We start from the raw sequence: 25,040 nt of genomic DNA on the forward strand, positions 1-25,040 counted from the left end.
TTTGACCTTGCTCAGGGATTGACTAGTAGGTTATGGGGTGTCTCATAAGAGTAAGAACTTATGAGTATATTGTGCTATGGTTATAGGTGGTGGAGCCGGTGTCAAGTGATCCGATAGTTGGAGTTCGCATTTCTATCGGCATCTGCGAGGTGAGTTATCCTCACTATATGCATAGGGACTACGGCACCAAGGCCGACCCTCTATGATTTACATCTTGCGTTAGGATGGGTGTTCTGTTATTGCTTTGCTAGAATTTATCTTGTTAGGATGGTTGTTATACTAGAGATCGGTAGTTATGGTATGTTGCATAAGATTTTGATCTATAGGGCCGGAATCAAGATAGATAGTATGTTATGCTTTTATGATCTGTGAGGATTGGTATGTTAATGACCTGTTAGGCCGATGCTCTAGCTATGAGTGAAACTCTATGATTGATGGTCAATCAGATAGATATGTTTGCTAGGTGTACATGCCAATATATGATAGTATGCGTACATGGTTAGTTGCTTGTTGGTTGGGTTGAGGCGGTCCTGCTATGTGCTGAAGGCCAACACACCCTCTGAGCGGTCCGGGCAGACTGTAGGCCCACGTGGCGGACCAGTCATGCCGAAGGCTCGGGATAGATTCAGATAGACTGTAGGCCCAGTAGGGCGGACCAGTCTGGCCGATGGCCTAGTATGTATGTTGTCTGATTGATCGTTATGGCTATGGTTCTGTCAGTGTGGTATTGGTATTTTGGGGATAGCTCACTAAGCCCTCAGGCTTACAGTTTTCAGTTTATTGTTTCAGGTACTTCAGGAGAGCGAAGGAAGGCGAAGGCGTGACCGTACTGCTCCTCATCCTCATGACCTATTTTGGGTCACTTTGATGATAAATGAATTGGAAATGCTTTGTAAAAAATTACTATTTGACTCTTTTGTTAGTATTAAAAGTTTGAATTTGGCGTAAATTTTATGGGTGTTACAAGTTGGTATCAGAGCCTTGGTTTGAGCGAATTAGAGGAACACTCGTGTGAATCCAGTCTCAAACCGAGGAGATTTTTGGGAAATAAGTTTTAAAAATGGTTTTCAAAATAAAGGAAGGAGGATGCAGAAGGTACGATCAGCTGGAGCCTGTAAGTAAGCCCCAAAATACCATACAGTTATTTGATATTTTGATATGATTAGAACATCATGCTAGTGCTAGGCTAGGTATTTTCAGGAATCGCATGATAGATTGGCCTGATTGTATGATACCTATTAGCCTAGGGTTTCTTGTTTATGGGATTGACATCATAACTGTAGATGTTTAGTGTATGCACCACGGCTGTAGATAGTCAAGATCTTATAGCCTGAGAATTTCCGATTCGACCTTAGTGTAGGATCGAATATTCGAAAGTCTATCGGGTCCAGCACTATATGCAGCCAGTGTACACTAGCGCTGCAGAGGGTGATGGAAGTTTCATGGATATGTGAGTGATGCGGAACTGCAGGATCAGTAACTAGTTAGGCGATGTCCCCTGTTAGTGAGGGTTGAGCGTAGATTATGTTAAATACAGTTTAGGGCGTTGTGGTGATACTTGACACAAATATGGGTAGGTGTGGAAGGTAGTAGGGGCCCATACTACTGAAAACACAGAACCCATACACGTATCAAGGAAGTCACAACCCCTAGGGTTTTGGGGGTAATTGGTCTTCCGTCATTATATGATTTGTCTGAGACATTGAGTTTGTTTGCAGTATGGTGGTGACGAGACGTGTTGCTTCGGGGTCCGGATCAGGATCAGGGTCAAGAGACGGAGGATTGGAGGTGTCGATAGCACCTGAGCCCGTGGTTCAGATCAGGACTGAGGAGTTGGATGCCCGGATTTGGCTAATCGCGGATGAAAATATCCCAAAACTTAAGTCAAGGAGAAAGGTCCAATTAAAATGCTTAGGACTAGAAAGAAATATGATCCTATCTATAGGAACTCTTCATCATAGATCGGAGAGCTCAAGATCATGCATGATGAGATTGTTGCTGCGTTCCGAGCGCAGCTGCCAGAGCTGTTTGGGTCGATTAAGACCGCGATGGTCGAGTACTTTGATGAGAGGTATGCCGCACTAGCAGAGACTGCTGCCGCTGCAGCCACTTCGGCTGTAACTGCTGCATGGATTGGAGGAGGAGGAGCCGGTAGGGCTTTCCAGTACCGGGAATTCAACAATACGAAGCCCCCGACATTTGATGGTACACAGGATGCTATTCAGGCTATGAGGTGGTTATATGACGTGGAGGGATGTTTCTTCACGTGTTCATGTCCTACTGACCAGAAGGTCAGGTGTGCCCTGAAGCTGCTAAGGCTTGGGGCGAAGGACTGGTGGAGGTTGACGACTGGGTTGTATACTAATGATCAGAGGGCTGCTATTACCTAGGAGCAGTTCCGGGATATGTTTCGCACCCGCTACGTTCCGCGAGTGGAACGGGAGCGGCTTGCTCAAGAGTTTTTGACCTTGAGACAGGATGGGGAGTCTATGATGGAGATTACCCGTTTGTTCATGGAGAGGGCTATGTTTTTCCCGGAGTTTGCTTCTGAGCAGTCTCAGATGACTCGTTATTTGAGTATGCTCAAGACGGATATTCGTCAGTTTGTGTCTACTCAGCGATGTGATACCCTCCTGGACCTACAGGAAGCCGCGCGGTGGCGTGAGTTGGAGATAGAGCTGCAGCTGAAGGAGCAGTGTCAGGCACCGACACAGTCTCAGCCGGCGCCTAAGCGGTTTAAAACCGATGATACACGGTCCGGGGGTCATCAGAGTCGTACTTGTGGGAAGTGTGGCAAGGCTCATTCATGGGTTTGTCGAGCTGGAGGTGGGTGCCACAAGTGTGGCAAGGAGGGGCACTATGCCAGGGACTGTCGTCAGTCTGCCCCTCCAGCAGATATGAGGATTTGTTTCCATTGTCATCAGGTTGGTCATGTGAAGACCAACTGTCCGCAGCTCTCCGCCAAGCCAGCGCAGGTTCCGCGCCAGCTACGGTGAGGATTGGGGAGGGGAGGCCAGTCAAGATGGAGCCTCCAAAGGCTCAGGGTCGCACCTTCCAGCTCATGGCCGAGGAGGCCAAGGCAGAACCGGATGTGGTTGCTGGTATGTTTCTATTCTCTATCTCAGTTATTGTAATTGTGTTATGCTTATTGGTTGTACCTATGATCAGGTACGTTTTTAGTAAATTCTTTACCTGCTTTGGTTTTATTTGACTCGGGGGCGAGTCGGTCGTTCTTATCTCAGACCTTCTCTAGAGGGTTCAGTGTGCTGATAGATGATCTTGAGTGCCCGTTGCGAGTTTCGATCGCCAACGAGCACGCGGTTTCTGCTTCTTCGGTCTACCAGGGATGCAAGTTGAAGATTTTCGGAGTGTCTTTCCTGATAGATTTGATTCCTATCCCCATGGGGGATGTATGCGTGATTGTGGGAATGGATTGGCTTAGCCGTTTTGGGGCCATGATCGACTGTGAGGGTCAACGGGTGGTGGTTCGAACCCCAAGTGGGGGAGAACTGGTGGTATATGGTGAGGGCACCAGGTCGGGATCAGGGTTATGTTCGGCGGCCAGGGATCGACAGTATATTCAGCACGGGTGTGCCGGTTATTTGGCGTATGTGGTAGATACGCGGGTTAGAGAGCAGCTCTCAGTTTCAGAGGTCTCTGTGGTTAGAGAGTTTGCTGATGTATTTCCGGAGGAGTTACCTGGAGTGCCTCCGGTGAGGCAGGTTGAGTTTAGGATTGATCTAGTTCCAGGAGTGGCCCCTATCGCCAAGGCGCCGTACTGTTTGGCACCGCCATAGATGCAGGAGCTGTCATCTCAGTTGCAAGGACTGCTGGGTAAGCAGTTTATTCGTCCGAGTAGCTCACGCTAGGGAGCACCGATCCTCTTCGTCGGGAAGAAGGATGGTTCGCACAGGATGTGCATTGACTATAGGGAGTTGAATAAGTTAACGGTAAAGAACCATTATCCACTCCCGAGGATAAATGATCTCTTCGACCAGCTGCAGGATGCATCTTGGTTTTCCAAGATTGATTTGAGATCAGGTTACCACCAGGTCAGGGTGAGGGAGGAAGATGTGGAGAAGACCGCATTCCAGACTCGTTATGGTCATTACGAGTTCATGGTGATGCCGTTTGGACTCACCAACGCGCCAGCAGTGTTCATGGATCTGATGAACCGAGTCTGCAGACCGATGCTCGATCGCTCGGTCATTGTGTTTATAGATGATATCTTGGTGTATTCCAAGACCCGAGACCAACATGAGGAGCATCTCAGGGAGCTGTTGGAGGTGCTACGACGAGAACGACTTTATGCCAAGTTCTCGAAGTGTGAGCTCTAGTTGCGGGAGGTTCAGTTCCTTGGACATCTCGTTAACCAGGATGGGATTTTGGTCGATCCGGCGAAGGTGGAGGCGGTTATGCAGTGGGAGGCTCCGAGATCTCCCTCAGACATCAGGAGTTTTCTGGGCTTAGCAGGGTATTATCGGAGATTCATTCGTGATTTCTCCAAGGTTGCTGTACCCCTCACTCGTCTAACGAGAAAGGGAGTGGACTTCCGGTGGGGCCCGGAGCAGCAGAGGGCGTTTGAAACCCTCCGACAGCGGTTATGCGAGGTGCCAGTGTTGACACTCGCCGAGGGAGTGGAGGATTTCGTGGTATATTGTGATGCGTCCATCGCAGGCTTAGGGGCAGTCCTCATGCAGAGGGGGCGGGTGATAGCTTATGCATCACGGCAGTTGAAGCCGCATGAGACGAGATACCCCACACATGATCTTGAGCTGGGAGCGGTGGTCTTCGCTCTCAAGATTTGGAGGTACTATCTGTACGGGGTCTGTTGTACCATATACACGGATCACAAGAGTTTGAGGCATATTATGGATCAGCCGAACCTGAATATGAGGCAGCGCAGGTGGCTGGATGTAGTCAAGGACTATGATTGTGAGATCCTTTACCATCTTGGTAAAGCGAATGTGGTCGCGGACGCCCTGAGCCGCAAGTCATCTGGGCCTTCTACCCCAGCCAGGTGTATGAGGATAGCGGTGGATTCCCCGTTGGTGGGTTTGGTCAGAGATGCCCAGATCGAGGGAATGAAACCGGAGAACAAGAAATTGGAAAGGATTAAGGGCGAAAACACCTGGTTTGTTCAGGATAGCCGCGGGCTACTGACCCGATATGGTCGGGTTTGGGTTCCGATGACCGGAGGAGTTAGACAGACAGTGATGGAGGAGGCTCATAAGTCTCGTTTTTCTATTCACCCGGGAGCTACCAAGATGTACCGAGATTTGAGTTTGAGTTATTGGTGGCCTGGTATGAAGCGAGATATCTCTTGGTACGTTGAGAGGTGGTTGACCTGCAGAATGGTCAAGGCCGAGCACCAGAGGCCGCATGGTAAGTTGCAGCCCCTGGAGATACCCATGTGGAAATGGGAACGGATTACGATGGATTTCGTCACAAAGTTGCCGAAGACGGCAAAGGGATTCGACGCTATATGGGTCATCGTGGATCGATTGACCAAGAGTGCCCATTTCCTAGCTATTCGGGAGAGTTCGTTGGCGGAGAAGTTGGTCGACCTCTACGTCCGTGAGATTGTCTCTCGCCATGGGGTTCTAGTTTCCATAGTTTCCGATCGGGATGTCCGATTTACTTCTCGTTTTTGGCAGAAGTTCCACGAGGAACTAGGTACGAGACTGCATTTCAGTACAACGTTCCATCCGCAAACTGATGGGAAAAGTGAGCGGACCATTCAGACCCTCGAGGATATGTTGAGGGTGTGCGTTATTGATTTCGGTGGGAGTTGGGATTCCCACCTACCGCTTGCAGAGTTCGCCTACAACAACAGCTATCATTCCAGTATTGGTGCCCCACCTTTCGAGCTGTTGTATGCGCAGAAGTGTAGGACCCCTGTTTGTTAGGGCGAGGTTGGGCACAGGGTGATGGGTCAGACAGAGGTAGTTCTGCAAACGATTGAGATGATACAACAGATTAGATAGCAACTGCAGACCGCTCAAAGCTGGCAGAAAAGTTATGCTGACCGACGCCGATCTGAGCTGGAATTTCAGGTGGGTGACATGGTTCTCCTGAAGGTCTCACCCAGGAAGGGTGTGATCCGTTTCAGGAAGAGGGTAAAATTGGGTCCTCGATTCATTGGGCCGTTCAGGATTGTTGCCAGGGTTGGCAAGGTTGCTTATAGGCTAGAGCTTCCGGAGGAACTCAGCCGGATCCACAACACATTTCATGTTTCGCAATTGCGAAAGTGCGTCATGGACCAGGAGGCAGTGGTGTCATTGGACGACATCCAGGTCGACGAACGTTTGAACTATGTGGAAAGGCCTATGGCGATTTTGGAAAGAAAGAAGAAGATTCTGCGGAACAAGGAAATACCTTTGGTAAAGGTACAATGGGAGCATCGAAAGGGATCCGAGTGGACGTGGGAGCCGGAGGCAGAGATGCGCGAACATTATCCGGTGCTGTTTATCCCAACGGACTTCGAGGACGAAGTCTAGTTCAAGTGGGGGAGAGTTGTAATGCCCCGATTTTCAGGTAATAATTTAAATAAAAACATGTTTGGGTTTTGGCCCTACTCGTCGAGTAGCAGCGGGTCGGATCGCGAATTAAGTGGCCTACTCGGCGAGTCCTTTGTTGGACTAGGCGAGTAGGAGCTGGAGAGTGAAACCCTAAGTTCCGGGGTATTACACCCCTATTTAAAGAAGCTCACGCCTCTCTCAGTTCTTTTGCAGCCCCCTTTGCATCTCTATCTTGTGTGTGTATGCGCCCTTTGTGTGTTGAAGTTTGAAAGAGGATTTTTGGTGGAAAAGTTTGGTGAATCAAGTGATTTTGGCAAGGAGCTGGGAAGAGATCCGATTTCTTCTTCTGTGGACATCTCTTGGGAAGGTAATTGACTATTTCTGTCAGTTATTTCTGTTAGACCTCATCTTTGAATGAGTTTAGGGTTTTTTTGAAAGGGGATCAAGTTGGTATGGCAATCTATGGGCTAGATCTGAAGTTGTAACTTCAGATCTGGACCCCCTTTGGATCTTTTGAGCATAAAGTTCCAGCTTTAGTCGAGTGTAAGGTCCCCTTGGTCCATGAGCACCCATTTAGGGCTTGGTTTTGGCATTTGGAGCTTGTAAGGCAATGTATGCACGTAAAGTTTGAAACTTTACGTGATAAGTAGGCTTAAGAAAGCTAGATCTACAATTTGGGACCTTGCCATGGCTTATAGACGTCTGCATGTTAAGTTGACTGAAGGAACTCGGCGAGTCGCAAAACCGAATCGGCGAGTCATATGAAGATATGCATTGGACCCGACGAGTTGGATGAACAACTCGACGAGTCAATTGAAGGAAGCCGGGAACTCGACGAGTTGGTTGAACAACTCGGCGAATTAGTTGAAGTTGGTCATGAAACTCGACGAGTTGAAGAACAACTCGGCGAGTTGTATGAGTTTTAGCCAAGGACGGGTTTGCATGTATACCCGTCAAGTTGCAAGGAGGAAACTCGACGGGTGGTCTTGAGACATGATCGGGATTAGAAGGAACTCGACGAGTCACCCCGATGACTCGGCGAGTTGGTGTGTGCTTCAAAGACTCGGCGAGTTGAGGTCAACATGAACTGTTGACCTTGACCAAGGACTTTGACCTTGATCAGGGATTGACTAGTAGGTTATGGGGTGTCTCATAAGAGTAAGAACTTATGAGTATATTGTGCTATGGTTATAGGTGGTAGAGCCGGTGTCAAGTGATCCGATAGTTGGAGTTCGCATTTCTATCGGCATCTGCGAGGTGAGTTATCCTCACTATATCCATAGGGATTACGACACCAAGGCTGGCCCTCTATGATTTACATCCAGGGTTAGGATGGGTGTTCTGTTATTGCTTTGCTAGAATTTATCCTATTAGGATGGTTGTTATACTAGAGATCGGTAGTTATGGTATGCTGCATAAGATTCTGATTTTTAGGGCCGGAATCAAGATAGATAGTATGTTATGCTTTTATGATCCATGAGGATTGGTATGTTAGTGACCTGTTAGGCCGATGCTCTAGCTGTGAGTGAAACTCTATGATTGATGGTCAATGAGATAGATATGTTTGCTAGGTGTACATGCCAGTATATGATAGTATGCGTACATGGTTAGTTGCTTGTTGGTTGGGTTGAGGAGGTCATGCTATGTGCTGAAGGCCAACACACCCTCTGAGCAGTCCGAGGAGACTGTAGGCCCACGTGGCGGACCAGTCATGCTGAAGGCTCGGGATAGATTCAGATAGACTGTAGGCCCAGTAGGGCGAACCAGTCTGGCCGATGGCCTAGTATGTATGTTGTTTGATTGATCGTTATGGCTATGGTTCTGTCAGTGTGGTATTGGTATTTTGGGGATAGCTCACTAAGCCCTCGGGCTTACAGTTTTCAGTTTATTGTTTCAGGTACTTCAGGAGAACGAGGGAAGCCGAAGGCGTGACCGTACTGCTCCTCATCCTCCTGATCTATTTTGGGACACTCTGATGATAAATGAATTGGAAATGCTTTGTAAAAACAATTACTATTTGACTCTTTTGTTAGTATTAAAAGTTTGAATTTGGCGTAAATTTTATGGGTGTTACAAAGAGTAAAGAAGATAATGGGGATGGGTAATTGGGTTGATTCTTTGATGTTTAAACTTAATAATTATATTATTGTGGGTTGAAAACCTTATGTGCTCACCATGTTTCCCAACCTGACCCACTCAAGCTTATTTATATCACAGGTGTTGATATGAAGTCACATTACACTAAGAGATTAAGGAGATATAAATCACTAGTGATAATGAATGTAAGTTCTGTTTATGATTATGTTTCTGTATTGACAATGACATCCCCAAATGTTTTAAAATGAATAAAAATACTTTTCTTCGGAAATGCTTTGATAACGTATTTATCATGTTTTACTGGGAACAAATTCCGCAACTTTTTTATTAAAGGAGGTACTCTGATTTTTATAAAGCATAAACAAAATCGGTCTTTTCTGGCCTTGAAAATGGGGAGGTCACAAAATGACCCGCGTATGCCCATCATAAAAACACGTACGCTCAGCGTACTAGTCCGTAGTCCCGATCCCGCCTCGCATGAGTACGTTAAGCGTACCATGTAATTAACCAAAATAAGCTCTTTGATTTACCCTAACCTCACTAACCTAATCTATACAAGCTCTTAGAGTTAGGTTGAAAGATTGCATTAAACTTTATGTGAATGTTCCCAAAAACATTCAATACTCCTCACAAGCTCGGGAGCGTAAGAGTGTGTGAATATGATTTACACTAGATTTATTCAAAAGAATTCAAATTAGTGCTTGTTACTTGCTCTGTTTCACAAAACAATTACGGATTTTGCAAAATAGATAACTTGAATGATCTAACCCTAATTTAAATGGCCAATAAGAACTAAAATTAAAATCAAACATTCGATTGAAACATAATCAAATTCACTAGATAGACATTAGAAACAAATATCAAGTCATATGATTGAAATCATAACTAAAAAGTCATGACATAAAGTTGGAGAAACTAGGGTTCTACTCACACATGGCTATGACAATCAACAAGTCTAGAAAAGATGAAATAATCTGCATACAAGACGTACATATCCAAAGACAAATGTTTCTAAATGATTACAATCGAAACCTTGCAAAAACCTTCAAAATTGACCTCTCCTGTGCTCTGGAAATGATGTCTCTGTCACGGCAAATCAGCTTTCGCTGAAGCAGCGAGCCCATCCGAAGGGGCCCAACTCTTATGTTTTCACTTTTTCGAGAGCCACAAGTATCATATCACACAGTTCTTCATTCACCAGATTTGACTTTGAGATTGCTTCTGATTTGATTGAACTTGGATTTGTATCTTCGTTTTGAGCTTGAGTTTTTCAATCAACTTTTTGAATTTCTTAAAATTTCTTCGATTGAGTGCTTGAAATTTTGATTTGGCTACTGGATATGACAGTTGTACCCTTTCTTCCTTCTTGACTGTGTGGATCTAATACTTAAGCTCTCTGTTACCGCGAGGGTAACACATGTCAACAGATAGGTCAATGTTATGTGGGTCCAGAGTAGTCGATAAAGATTCTTTTTAAACATTCAAAAGCAAATCATTTCAAAGTTGTTATTACCGCTCACAAAAACGTTTCAGCATGCTATTTTTTATTATTATCTAAGGTCGGGGTCTAGAATTACGGTGTTTTGAGTCCCCTAGTTATGACAGCTGATTCTACACTTCTAGTAACGATCCGGTCGTTTCGTATATATATATTTTTTCAAATGCATAAAAATGAAAATGAATGGAGATGATCCTAATAATGCATGAAAATGAAAATGCATGGAGATGATCCTAATGTATAACTCTACCCCTCACAAAGCTTGAATATAATCATCGTCTCCGATGCTTGGAGAGAGCGGAACAACCTACTAAGGAGGAGGAGGTGACGTGTGGTACCCGGGTTGGGTAAGAGTCCAAAATAGTCACAAATGCACACAAATTGAATTTTGAAGAAAAATATGGACGATTAAATATATGGAAAGAATTTACCGAATCGTTCTTGGAGCCTTGCAGTTGGTGGTGAGAACCACCTCTTCAACCTCCCCAAGCTTGCCTACATGAAGTATCAAGCCCAAAATCACAAAACAAATTGTGAAAGTTTCAACAATCTAAGCCCTAGATTTCTGATCGAAAACAAGAAACAAACATACGACTGATGAAATTTTCAGAAATTACTAACGAGAAGAAAGCCAAAATTGGAACAAATTACCTTCAACTAGCGACGATATAGTTGGGAAATCGCTAGTGATTAAATGGAGTAAACTTGGTTAAGCAAATGTTGATTGATAATCAATCGTGAGACGTCAGTGAGTGACTGAGTTGAGTTGAGAAATATGGATTTCTTTTGGGTTTTATATTATATGATTGGGACTACGTTCATCAATCGATTACTGAATATTATCGTAAGAACTATGAAGAGTTGGCTGTCACAACTAGCATTTTTAGCTAGGAAATTCTATTCTCATGTAAGCATCATCTATTGTAATGCATGTACCCTAAGTGAATATCATAATCAACGCTTAATCCAATTCATCCATTTGAATCGAAGCTCACTCAAGAAGCCCATAACCTAACAATACGTTTCATATAGTCAACTATGGGTTGAAAACCCTAGAAATCCCGGTTCAAGTTAATATGGACTAGGATCCTCTTCTTGGGCCTAATGGACCAATAAACTTTCAATTTGACTACTTTGGGCTTAGGAACCCTATTTGGGCTCTAAGTGGACCCACATCCATGCAATTAGGGTATTGTGACAACCGTCAAATGCTAGTTAAATCAAAGTCAACAAGTCAAACCGGTCAACTCAACTAACCCTTGTATACTAGGGTTTACGTTATGTATTTACTGTACAACTCACCATTTTAATAATAAACCATCACTTGGAAAGTTCGTATCTTTAGATTTCTGTAACCCTAATCGAGGTAAGTGAGGTAACAAAACGATAAAACACTATTGCATACCCATCGGAGGTGTGTAAGATCCTTAAACATGGCTTAACGGGGTTTACGGACCTTGCGTTGCGAAGCCAAACACTCAGAAAGGTCACAAAAGAAGCCTCTCCCAATCTATTTCACTCTATCTCTCTCTCTATTTAAAATCGCTCTTAAATCTCTCTCTCTCTATGAGAAATCTCTCCAAGTGTGTGAAATCTCTCCCAAATCTCTCTCTCTATATGAGAAATCTCTCCAAGTGTGTGAAATCTCTCCCAAATATCTCTCTGTATGAGAAATCTCTCCAAGTGTGTGAAATCTGTCCCAAATCTCTTTCTCTATATGAGAAATCTCTCCAAGTGTGTGAAATCTCTCCCAAATCTCTCTTTGTATGAGAAATCTCTCCAAATGTGTGAAATCTCTCCCAAATCTCTCTTTGTATGAGAAATCTCTTCAAGTGTGTGAAATCTCTCCCAAATCTCTCTCAACTTCTTTATAATCACTCAGGGCATCCCGACCTATAATTTAGTCAAAAACCGCTCGAAAACGGAAGTTTACGTGAAAAACAGCTTTAAGGAGTCGAACCCTCTTAAGGAGTCGAACTCTCTTAGGAACCGAAACCCTAAGAAGCCTCCTGGACCGAACTTCACCTTCGCTTCAAGATTCACCTTCGGTCCCTTCTGATGAGTTGCCTGCGAGATCTCTCGGTTCCAATACACAACCGAACCCTACCTTCGGTTCTATGCTCCTAAGACCGAACCTTCGCAACTTCGGCTCAATTTCGGATTTTCCCATTTCCTTCTCGGTTTTTGACCCAATCTTCGTTTTAAGCCCGTTTTTCGTGATTTTAATGCGGCATTTTCACCAAAACTCGTAATTTAATATAGGAGACCCTAAATATTCATTTTTAATCATATTTTTGGGGGAAATCCCTACCTAAGAATAAAATCTATTTGGTGAGATATTTAGGTGGAGTGTTGACTTATCCTTTGGGTAAGGACACAAGTTACCTCCCATACCCACTCCTTCACTATTCTCAGTCACTATTCACCCATACCTAGTCAATCATTGTCCTTTTCCCACCATTTTTCCAGCCATACTCTTGAACAAAAGGCTGGAAAACTCTTATCTCTCCTCACATTTCTCTCATTTTCCACCAAAGAACAAACTCCATTCTCTCTCACTTCTCTCTCTAAATCTCGAGATCTCAAGGCTGATTTTAAAGTTCTTCATCAACTTTTGGTAAGTTTTATTACCCTCCATATGATCATTTCACTTCTTTCTACTTCAATCATAGATTTCTTACACAAACACCACCATATTTGTGTTAGATCTTCGAATCTTCAAGAAATCTTCTAAGTGTTCTTGAGTCGAACACTTCCTTTCTTCAACATTCATCCATTGAAATCACACAAGGTGGGTTCATACCCCTATCTTTTCACGTTTTTTTTAAGTTTTAAGGGGGGGGGGGGGGAATACAAGTTAAAACACCAAGAACACAACTAGACTCTTCCAACAACTTTCATCAGAAACGTTTAACTCTATTCATGGACTGTTTTGGTCAACTTAAACATTTTAGTTTTCAAAACTGTGTTAGGTGCAAATAGTTCAGGTTCATACCTTTAAAATGACTACTTGCACATCTCCATACGATTTTTCTACAATTCATGGTGATTTTCACAAAACTGCCTATCATTTAAAGAGCAAATATGGATATTTTTACACAAGTTAAAGGTATTTAAAAATCATAATAAAAATTAGGAACAAACTAGAAACATTTTCCAAACTCTCAGAATTTACGGATTCTGATTTCGACTTCAAATGATCTTTCTATGATTTTTGTAAGAACAGGAACAAAAAGGTTGAAACTAGAAAAGGGTTAACAAATTCATTTGCACCTTGTAGCTTGCTGAGCAAGGTGTGTGTTATTATATATACACATGTTGTTGATAATACTTATTATCTACCCTAGTTTAAAGGTACGAATCATACGCAAGGGGTTACTACCACTACAAACAATATTAATAAATTGTAATATGTATAGTTAAGCCTATTATACACCACAAATAGATATGCTAAAGTCTAATAGGTATAGTTAGGTGCATATGTGTTACAAACACTAAGATAAACTATAATAGGTATAGTTTATGTTTCATTTACATTACATACTCACTACAAAAAGGATTTTTCATTTCATACAAACGTTTTTGATAAACTATAATATGCATAGTTCATGTTCACTACCACTACCACTATTTGATGAACTATGATATGTATAGTTTATGTTCACTACCACCACCACTATTTGATAAACTATAATATGCATAGTTCATGTTCACTATCACTACCACTATTTGATGAACTATGATATCTATAGTTTATGTTCACTACCACCACCACTATTTAATAAACTATAATATGCATAGTTCATGTTCACTATCACTACCACTATTTGATGAACTATGATATGTATAGTTTATGTTCACTACCACCACCACTATTTGATAAACTATAATATGCACAGTTCATACTCACTACCACTACACTATTTGATGAACTATGATATGTATAGTTTAGGTTCACTACCACTACCACTACTTGATGAACTATGATAGGCATAGTTTCGGTCTTTGGTTTTTAAGACTACATTCTATCTAGAATTGTTAGTTTTCAGCCATAATTACTAAGTGTATATGCTAGAGTTATATAGAATTTAGTCGTGATCGACTTAGAATTGGTGGGTCCGCTTTATTTCCTGTTCCTTGTTTGGTTGTGGGCCTAGGGCAGACCCATTACATTCGACGGTCTATTTAACTTTAATTTTATATAACTTATATACACTTAGATATTATAGAAGGAAACTATAGGAAATTCTTGGATTCACTATTTTATAATATAGAAACTTACAAATTCACTCTTTAAGGAAAATATCGGATTTTCTGGGATAACTTTATCACTTTTACAAGGAAAATAGTTTATTTTCAAAATAAAACTCTTATGAACACACCAACTTAATTGTTGAAACTCTTTCAAAACTACTTGTATTCTCAGGAAATCAATAAACAGGTAATCAAGTGCTTTTGAGGATGGGACGTTAAGGCGTCAAACATTTCATTTTCTGTCAACATAATGTAATTGATTTGGAAACATGTAAACTTATACTATGGTGTAACTTTTTCAATTATGTTTATGTTGGTCGTGTTTACTTTGATCACTATTGCAAATGCTGTCATGATACTACACATGAAATCCTCCACCCCCGGACGTTTCCGCCATCCTTGGTTTGGGGGTGTGACAGGTATTTTGGGTCATATGGGCTTAGAATAATCCATCTTATTTTCTAATGGGCCATGATGGGCCATAACTAGTTTCAATAGCCCTAATGGGTCGTAAACTACATTATTGTGCTTCTATTGGGCCGTGAACACCAATGAGAGCCCAATAGCCTGAGAACCATCCATTTGGGCCTCATGATATCAAAATCAAGCAAGTAGGGCCCAAAACTTTTCCTTTCTCCAAAAATCTCGCCCCCCCCCCCCCACACACACACACACACACATATATATATATATATATATATATATATATATATATATATATATACATACATACATATTGGTAAAAAAATGAAGAAATCAAGTAAATTACAAGCTTGACACCTAATTATTGTTTAGTGGTAATCTAGGCTATGATTTCTTTATCCATCATGTAATAACCAAAATTAACTCCCTCCCCTCTCTTCTTAATACTCGGCCGAGAGCACCCACAAACACATACATTTTCACTTTCAAACTCTCTCATAATTCTTCTCAAGCTAAAGGAAAATTCCCTCATCTCCCTTGCGATTTTCGTGACTTCGGTGTGTGTTTTCAAGAGGTTTTTCATCAAGTTCACCACTCTTGGTAAGTCTTTGCTTAAACCTATGGTCTAACTTCAAGATTAAATCAAAAATCTCTTCTTAACCCACATCATTTCATGATCTATACTCTTGAACTTCATAGATTTCGAAAACCTCCTCAAGGAAGCTCATAGGGCTGGAAAGCTTCATCAAACTCTTCATCAAACCGAGAACAACAACCCAAAGTGAGTTTATACCCCTTGTTTTTTGGTTTTACTATGTTTTGGGGGAGGATACAAGTTTCTTATGTGATAGATTTATGTATTTGTGCATGTTTATATGTGTTTTCTAAATTATATGTTGTGATTATGTGAAGAAACTTCATAGATCTCGAAAACTCTATCAAGTCTTGACAATATTTGTAAACTAAAACACTTTATGCAACTTACCATAAGGATGAAAGTGTTAAACATGTTAAGGATGTTGAAAAACTAAACAAAATCTTGTAAAGGGACCATTTTTGACAAATAAACAAAAAGATGAAGCTTTGATGATACTTACGGTTTTTCAAGGACCAAAGAGTCATTTTTTGTATAAAAATGGGTTTTTATGATATTATGGTTTTAAAAAGAGCCAAAAGAGTAAATTTTTCAGAAAATGGACTTAAATTGGGCCTTCACAGTTTTATGGGCCAAAATTGGAAAGATTATGACTTTTGTGGATTAAATTGTCATTTTAAACAAATTTGAGCCAAAGATGTTGTTTTTCAGTTAAAAAGGGCTAAAAATGCTAATTTTATTAAATTGGGCCGAAAATGTAAAATTTCATATAATTGGGCCAAAAATGTCAATTTTTATATAAATGGGCCGAAGATGTCAATTTTCATGATATTGGGCCGAAAATGTTATTTTTAACAAAAGTGGGCTAAAAATGTCATTTTATTTGAAATAAGCCCATAAATGTAAATTTTTGGTCTTAAGAGACCTAAAGTGTCAATTTTATCAAAAAGCTACCTAAATTGTAAATTTTTGGCTTAATGGCCCAAAAATGTTATCATTACAAAAAGTGGGCTTATTATGTGATTTTAGAAAACAATCGAGTTAAAACAAACAATGTAATAACAACCGAACTAAATACACCGATTACATGTTTATTAGGCCTTAGTGGTCCATTTACATGCTTATTGGGCCTGGATTATACATTACATGTTTATTGGGCCTTAGTGGTCCATTTACATGCTTATTGGGCTTGGACTATACATTACATGTTTATTGGGCCTTAGTGGTCCATTTACATGTGTATTGGGCCTAGATTATACATTACATGTTTATTAGGCCTTAGTGGTCCATTTACATGCTTATTGGGTCTAGACTATACATTACATGTTTATTGGGCCTTAGTGGTCCTTCTACATGTCTATTGGGCCTCGTACATTCACATACATATTCGTTGGACTTTTCAAACATAAAACGTACATGGAAACATTATACATAACATAATACAATATTCGCGTAAACTCAGTTAAGGATCTAGTGAGACATGTCGGTTGACACCTCTCGAGTGTACGATCGTAGCCTGTGGTTATAACTAGAGTCTCTTGAAGGGAGAGCGAGAGTTTGTGTATAGATCTATACGGGGTGACACCCCACACCTGAGCTGTTCGCTACAGTTAGACTATGTCAGTCTAGGGTGACAAACCTTACCTTAAACAAGTCGGCGCCTGAAAATGCCACGACAGGCGAATTCGTCATAATCAAGTATGGTTAAAATGACTCACATGGAGATTAATTGCATCATAATTTTACGGAATATATATAAAATCTTGTCGATATGAAAACATACATACACTGATATTAGGTCTTAGGGTTTGAGACCGTGACACTTTTGTAAACAGAAAATATCGGATTTTCTGGGGAAATATACAGTAAACAATACCTTCTACTTACAACAGAAAATACATGATCTTTTTCCGGATTACATTTTTATTACATTCCAAAAACAGAAAACACACATGCATTAGTACTTGATCTTGACACATCACTTTCAAACCGTTTTTCAGAAAATAGCGGATTTTCTGGCATTTTTACGAACAATACAAAACTTTTCATTTAAACATGCTTATGAACTCACCAACATTATATATGTTGACATTTTCAAAGTAACTTATATTCTCAGGGAATCGTTAAACGGAAAGGTCTACAAGAACATGTGGAATTTGTCGTATTTTGTTATCATCATACATTGAATATTTTAGCACGTAACCTATGATACTATACGTGATGTAGACAATGATGGTTGTATTTTGATATGTATGATGATGGTGTTGTATCTTGTTTCAATTGTATACATTGTGATGATATTACAAGATGAAGTCACGCCCAAGCCCCCGGACGTTTCCGCCGTCTGGTTCGGGGGTGTGACAGATTGGTATCAGAGCATTGTTTATAGTGAACTGGCATATCTAATCATACTTTATATGCAACTATAAATGCAATAGGACTAAAACACTCTGAATAAAATGATACCTAGGTATACATTAAAAACTATAACACCAAAAGTCTCTGGAGGAAATTGAACATTGTGATTAAACCCGAACAATTATGTAGTCATACTAGGGATAAATATAGCCTGATCAACTATATTTATTCAAAATATGACCATGTGTTTGGGAGTAATCATGACGGGAAATGGATCTAGAAGCTTACCTCGTATCCAAAACTTCTAAGGAACTCAAACTTACATAATAAAAATACCATAGGAGTATTTTTGGAAATACTATATGCATACTCTTTTTACAACGTCTCTCACCCCCTCATGCATACACAATGGCCAGAATTCATCACCCTGGAGATCCCTATTTTCCCAATCAGGGAAATGGCGGATGGTTAGAACCCGAGGAAGAACGCGAGGAAAAACCAGAAGAAGAGCATGAAGAGGAGCCTATGGAGGGACCGGCAGAACCGGTACCCGACTTAGACAAAGAGGAAGCAGAGGGCAGCGACGCAGATGACTTGGACACGGGGTCCGAAGTCATCAATCCACCGTACATGGCCAGGGTGCCCCCATACAGGATGGGCCCCAATGGCCCTATGCTCCCATGGGCATACGAAATCTGGAGATGGAGCCGCTAGCAAGGGGTGCGGCCCCCATTTGGTATGAACTGGGACTACTATGAATTGAGTCACGGTGGACCCGCCGACCGAGCCTTGCCTGTGATAGTAAGGAGGACACACGATATCGGCGAGCAGGCGCAGGCAACCGCTGGTCAGATGGTCGCCATGAGATCCGCAGTTGAGTGCGCAAAGAGGATGACACATGAGGTAGTCAGGGACTACCATGCGCGCCAGACAGCAATGGAAGCCCGAGTGCGGGCCACCGAGCAACACCTGGCTAGACTTTAGGGCGCATCTACCTCTTCGTCAGCACCACCAGACCCATCCCGTTGCAACTAGTACCCATTCACGTACCACCATTATGGTTTTCTTTTATGTACTACCCTATGTATATCGACTACATGATTAAGTGACTACACTACTCATGGAGTCGTTACTCTGTCGAATTGTATTTCACTGTATGTATTGTATGCCTTATGTAGGCAAATTTTCATGTACTCAAAAGATATTCATTAATGAAAACGGCTATATATTTTATCATGATGTTGTGTTCTGCTATGTGTTCTATTACTTTTACTACATGTTGATTGTATGCATTCACTCACTTATACACAACCGAATCACTAACACTGTGCTATAATCGAGAAATCGTGAAACAAGATACATTGGATACTCAACATCTTTCCGTTCCATGACAGAAAGATGCCTCAAAGACCAAACCGCGGAAACAACACGACACCGACGCCACTAGAAATAAACTCAGCCGCATTCCAAGCGGCAGTTTCAGATGCGGTCACTGCAGCACTGGCACATATTCACAACAAAAACAACGGTGGAGGTAACAAACAAGGAACCGGAAGCACAAATCAGTGAACAAATCACGGACCCACAAGAACTTGTACCTACAAAGACTTCATAAACGCCAAGCCTCAAGCCTTCAACGAGACGAGAGGCATAATAACCCTGAAAAGATGGATAGAAAAGGTGGAATCAGTGTTTGAGATCTGCGGATCTCCGGAGGAGTGCAAGGTCAAGTTTGCGGCCTGCACATTCGTTGATCAAGTTCTCTCTTGGTGGAATGGTCACGTGGAGGTCATGACACTCTCGGTGGTGAACGTTATGCCATGGGAAGAGCTTAAGGAAATGTTGTTGGCCGAGTACTGTCCAAGGGGAGAAATTCAGAAAATGGAGCAAGAGATGTGGAACCTCAGAGTTCAAAACTCTGACATCGATGCTTACATATCAAGGTTTAGTGAGCTGTCTCTCTTGTGTCTAGGAATGATCACATCTGAAGGGAAGAAGATTGAAAGATTTATCTAGGGATTGACCGCACCAATTCAAGGGAATGTGATAGCAGCAAACCCGGCCACGTATGACAGTGCAAAAAGACTAGCCAAGAAACTATACGACCATGACAACAAAAAGGGTGCCAAAGCAGGGGAGGCGGAAGTTAAAAAGGAAGGTGATAACAAGAAGGGTAAGAAAAACAAGAGAAAGGGGTGACAAAACTCAGAGTCATCAAAGAAGCAACAAACGGTGGTTGTCCATGCTGCTACTCAAGCTACCACAACACCACATGCTCCAACCTCATCCACACCAAATGCTCCCAAACAATACTCAGGAACACTACCGAAGTGCATCAAATGCAATTTCACCATCACGGAGAATGCAGGGAGATGCATTGCACAAGTTGCAACCGAAAGGGTCACACTGCAAGATACTGTAGAACTCAGCCTCAACAGAACCAATAGTCGAACCACAACCATAACAACAACAATCGCAACAACAGTAACAACAACAATGTTGGGGCTAGTTACACCTGCTATGAGTGTGGAAGAACCGGTCATTTCAAGTGCGACTGCCCCAAAGCAAACAACCAGGGGATAGGAACATCAAGAAGGGTATTGACATTGTGTCAAAGTGAAGCAGTTCAGGACCCAACAGTTGTTACTGCTACGTTCCTGCTTAACAACACATACGCATGCATCTTATTCGATATTGGGGCGGATTGAAGCTTCGTTAGTAATAAATTCAAACACTTACTAAATCAACAACCCAGAAGCTCAACGAAGCCTTCACGGTGGAAATGGTTAACGGGAAAACTGAAACAACCAAATATGTCTATGTAGGGTGCACATTAACACTAAACAATCACTCTTTTCAGATAGATTTGATACCAGTAAATATTAGGAGTTTTGATGTGATAATCGGCATGGATTGGTTAAGCCCCCACCATGTTGATATTATGTGTCGCGAGAAGGTCGTTCGCCTTCATCTCCCCAATCACGAAACCCTAATAATCTATGGTGATAAACCTGGCGCCAATCTTCGCCTTATCTTGTGCATCAAGGCATAAAAGTGCCTACACAAGAAGAACTACGCATTCCTCGCTCATGTTGTGGATAAGACCAAAGAAGAAGCAAACATTCAAGACATTCCAGTGGCATGTGACTTCCCGGATGTATTTCCAGAAGATCTTCCGGGAATACCCCCAGAAAGACAGGCCGAATTCCAAATTAACCTAATACCAGGAGCCACATCAATTGCCAAATCACCTTATAGGTTAGCTCCCGCCGAAATGCAAGAGTTATCCAACCAACTAAGCGAGCTGTTGAGAAAAGGATTCATCCGACCAAGTTTCTTACTTTGGGGAGCTCCGTTCTTGTTTGTCAAAAAAAAGGACGGATTCTTCAGAATGTGCATCGACTATAGAGAATTAAACAAGCTCACTGTCAAAAACCGATACACACTTCCTCGGATTGACGATCTATTTGACCAGCTTCAAGGAGCTAGTTATTCTTCAAAAATAGATCTGAGATCCGGTTATCACCATGCCTCCGTCCCCGCCCCTTTTTAAACCCTCATACGGGATCGGGGCTTCACAGGAATGGGTACGAAGGGACTTTTTGATATCCCTATTTAAAGGTTGACGGGCACACCAACAAACTTGATGTGTATCGATGGTTTTCGCCTTTTCGGAATTAAGGAAAAATATCTTAAAATGAGAACCTTATTTTCTTTTAGTTGTTAGATATTTATTTGTATCGCATTAATCCTCAAACTATTTGTATGGTTTTATTTTACTGTTGACTATGGTTCATTGGTTTTAACCATGTATAAGCGGTTTCCTGTCCTCTGTGCACTAACTGCACTCTGTGTGACTGAGTCACAAATTTCACAAACTAAAATAGCCACGTCACCTTTTTAACCCTAAAACTTATACGATTTTCTTTCCCCCATCGTCTTTAATTCATTCGCCATTTTCTTCCTGATTCATCAAAGCAAAAGAGAGTAGTCTAGGATTCCACCACTACTTTGAGGTTTGTATTCTGTTGTTTGTTACACTTGATTTATTCATACTTACGTTAGGGTGTGCTAGTGATTTCTTTTTTAGGATTCATTACAGATTTCTTTGTTACGGTGTGAAAGTTATTTTTCTTTTCTCGGTCTTAGTTATTTTTTATTTTTCTGAAATGTCCTCAAATGGAAGATTCTTAATTGTGGATGTTAACTCTGAATATGTGTTTATGTCAGGACTTTATGTGTATCACAACGCATCACATGAACTTTGGATATGACCAATGTTGCAAAATCCAGCCTAAGCGTCCGAATCAGACATGTGTCGAGGTGCCTAATTAGGAATCGACCAAAAATACTCGAAATCAATCAAACTCGATCAAAATAGGTCAAACTCAGCTCCATTTCGGTAAAACGTAGAGAAAATCAGTCCAACTCTGCCAACTCAGAAAAACAAGAAAAAATTCGGAAAAACTCGACAATTTTGATTTTTTTAAATAAAAATCATAATTGTTTTTGAGATTCATCTATTTTGTTATAAATTTCAATAAACTTGTTATATATATATATATATATATATATATATATATATATATATATACCCTTAAGGGTATATAAGATTAGGTAGCCATTCATTAAAACTATGTAGTTTTGATTGATTTAATTTTATGAAAAAAACAATTTCAATACGTGGGCAATTATTCACTGACGAATTCAATTGCACAATTCTTTTTGTTCCATGATCGGCACTGCTTCCATACTCCATGAGATTTTGAACGATTTTTTTTCCATACGATCACAAAAACGATTTCAAAGAAATCGGAATTTCAAGTTATTGTAATTCCCAGAAAAAAAATACCGATTTCAATTCAGAGAGTTAGAAAAAAACGATTTCAATTCACAGAAAGTTAAATAAAACGATTTCAATTCACAGAGAGTTAAAAAAAACAATTTCAAAGGGTAAAAATCATAGAAATCATGATTCCCAGACAACACGATAAAGTGTAGCTGCAGCTTCCCAAGAAGTTTCAATTCACAGTTGAATGTTCATGTTACTTTTCTTTGGTTTGCTATAACACTTTTCACACTTCATCAATGATTTCAGTTTCAACTATTAATTTTGCATATGTTTTCTAGTTCCGATTGTTTATCAACATAATTTTTATTTTATAGATTCTATTATTATCTATGTTGCTTTTGTTTGATCAAATTTAGTAGAATTTATTGCTTTTGATATAATGAAAAAGTTAGGCCATCTCTAAAAAGTTAATGGCATAGCATTAATAGGGTCAAGTTATCATTGTCTTTTACTTGTGGTTTTGTGCATGCCATGATGTTTGAAACCAAAGCAGATGATCAAGCTATAGAACCGTATATAAATGAAAATGTTGACATACATGATTTTGTGGAAGCAACATATGAATCTGAAGAACTTAACGATTTCGGAGTGAACATTGAATTTGACGAAGATGATGTTAATGATGAAAGGATATTGGGAAAGTTTTTTGATACACCCAATGATGCCTATACATTTTATAATCATTATTCTTTTTTGCATGGCTTTGGTATACGTAGAGATGACACAATTAAAAATCCTAAAACAAATGATCTTTTTCGGAAGATATATGTAAGCAACAAAGAAAGTTTCAAACTGATGGACAAAATACTTCAAGTGAAAATGAGAAAAAAAGTCGTAGAGATGTTAGAACCGGATGTCTAGAAAAGGTTCGAATAACAAGACAGGAGGATGGGAAGTGGTTGGTGGACTCGTTTAATGACACACACAATCACGACTTGACCATGACAACTACGAAGGTGATGAAGCGTCGATCTCATAGCAATTTCCACCGTTCAATAGAAGGTAAATCTCTTATGGTGAAATTTGGTCAAGCAGGGTTGAAACCTTCTCAGATTAAAAAGGTTGTTAATACAATGAAAATCTCAAATGTAGCTGATGTAACTTCAAATCAATGTGTTGATGTCTTATTTGAGCATCGAAAACAACATAGAGGAAAGGAGTTCTATGGACTTATAAAACATTTTCAAGATAAAACATTAGTTGACAGTGACCAATATTTTGTCGTGGATTTGTCTGATGATGGGTATCCTAGAAATATCTTTTGGGTTGATGGTAGATCAAGAAATGCTTATCCAAAATTTAGAGATGTTTTTTTGTTTGATGTCACTTATATGAGTAACTAATTCAAGATGCCTTTTGCTCCCTTTATTGGGGTGAATCATCATGGGAGTCCATACTTTTTGGTGGAGCATTGCTTGAAAACGAAAAGGAAGAGACATTTGAATGGCTATTTTAATATTTCCTCAAATGTATGTTTGGCAAGTATCTCAAGGCAATTATTACCGATCAAGAAAAAACTATGGGTAATGCAATAAATAAAAGTGTTTCCAAATACTTGACGTCGCTTTCGTTCATGGCATATTAGGAAGCATGAAACTAAGTACCTTCGACCGTATGTTTCTCGTTACAGTGATTTTCAAGAAACGCATATAAAATGGGTAAATAATGAGACCATTGAACAATTTGAAGCAACATGGGAAGATATGTGTATTACGTATGAACTGGAAAGCAATTGTTAGATTAGTGACATGTATAACAAACGTATACATTGGGCTAAACCCTTCATGAGGGATATTTTCTTTGCTGGTATGACCACAACCGGACGAAGTGACAGTATCAATTCATTTTTTGATGGATTTGATAACTAGAGGACCATGTTGAATGAATTTGTTGTACAATACAACAAAGCAATTGAGTCACGAAGGGCTACCGAAGAATATGAATACTTCAAGACTATGAACTCGAGGCCAGTTCTTTCCCCAGTGCATTCAATAGAAGCAAAATCAGGTCAATGTTATACTAGAAATATGTTTGATACTTTCAAAAAAGAATGGACTGGAGCTATTACCAATTTGACTCTCGAGACTCTAACAAAAACTACAGAAGAAATCACATATAGAGTTGGGAAAATGGACGTGGATAAAAAATATTGGCGTATTGTTACCTTTCGTTCTTTAAATCAAATCAGTGCCACATGTTCTTGTTTTATGTATGAGACAAATGAGATTTTATGCAATCATAACTTATACGTGATGAAGAAGAAGAATGTTCAAGAACTGCCGAGTCACTATATTTTATCGTGATGAACCCTTGATGCTAGGTACAAACTATGTAGTGTTAGTATTGGACTTGGAGAAATAAATAATGAAAATGGAGTTACTGCCTCCACATTATTTTGTGTCCTTTCAAATTTTACTAAACTAATTGAACAAGCAAGGGACT

At 40.6% G+C, this 25,040-nt stretch overlaps 2 protein-coding genes across 2 annotated transcripts in view; one reads left to right on the forward strand and one right to left on the reverse strand.

Moving 5' to 3' along the window:
* Nucleotides 1–17,410, reverse strand: part of LOC145051172 (floral homeotic protein APETALA 2-like) — a 33,752-nt gene extending 16,342 nt beyond the window's left edge. Inside the window, exon 1 of the mRNA XM_078999293.1 lies at nucleotides 17,319–17,410. Within this exon, the coding sequence (XP_078855419.1) occupies nucleotides 17,319–17,410 (92 nt within the window). The remainder of the gene's footprint in view (nucleotides 1–17,318) is intronic.
* A 5,659-nt stretch (nucleotides 17,411–23,069) lies between these two features.
* On the forward strand, nucleotides 23,070–23,941 carry LOC145051173 (protein FAR1-RELATED SEQUENCE 7-like). Its single transcript, XM_078999295.1, has 2 exons — nucleotides 23,070–23,304; nucleotides 23,361–23,941. The coding sequence occupies exons 1-2, from the start codon at nucleotides 23,070–23,072 to the stop codon at nucleotides 23,939–23,941; spliced, it is 816 nt and encodes a 271-aa protein (XP_078855421.1).
* Nucleotides 23,942–25,040: the final 1,099 nt, after the last annotated feature.

This window comes from Lactuca serriola, chromosome 5, assembly GCF_051521515.1.
Source record: "Lactuca serriola cultivar US96UC23 chromosome 5, Lser_US96UC23_V15, whole genome shotgun sequence".
Classification (NCBI taxonomy): domain Eukaryota; kingdom Viridiplantae; phylum Streptophyta; class Magnoliopsida; order Asterales; family Asteraceae; genus Lactuca; species Lactuca serriola.

Coding starts and splice junctions, on each gene's coding strand:
- LOC145051173 (XM_078999295.1), top strand. CDS start 23,070: ATGATGTTTGAAACCAAAGCAGATGATCAAGCTATAGAACCGTATATA. Junction 23,305..23,360: donor TTCTTTTTTGCATGGCTTTG/GTATACGTAGAG, acceptor CTTTTTCGGAAG/ATATATGTAAGCAACAAAGA.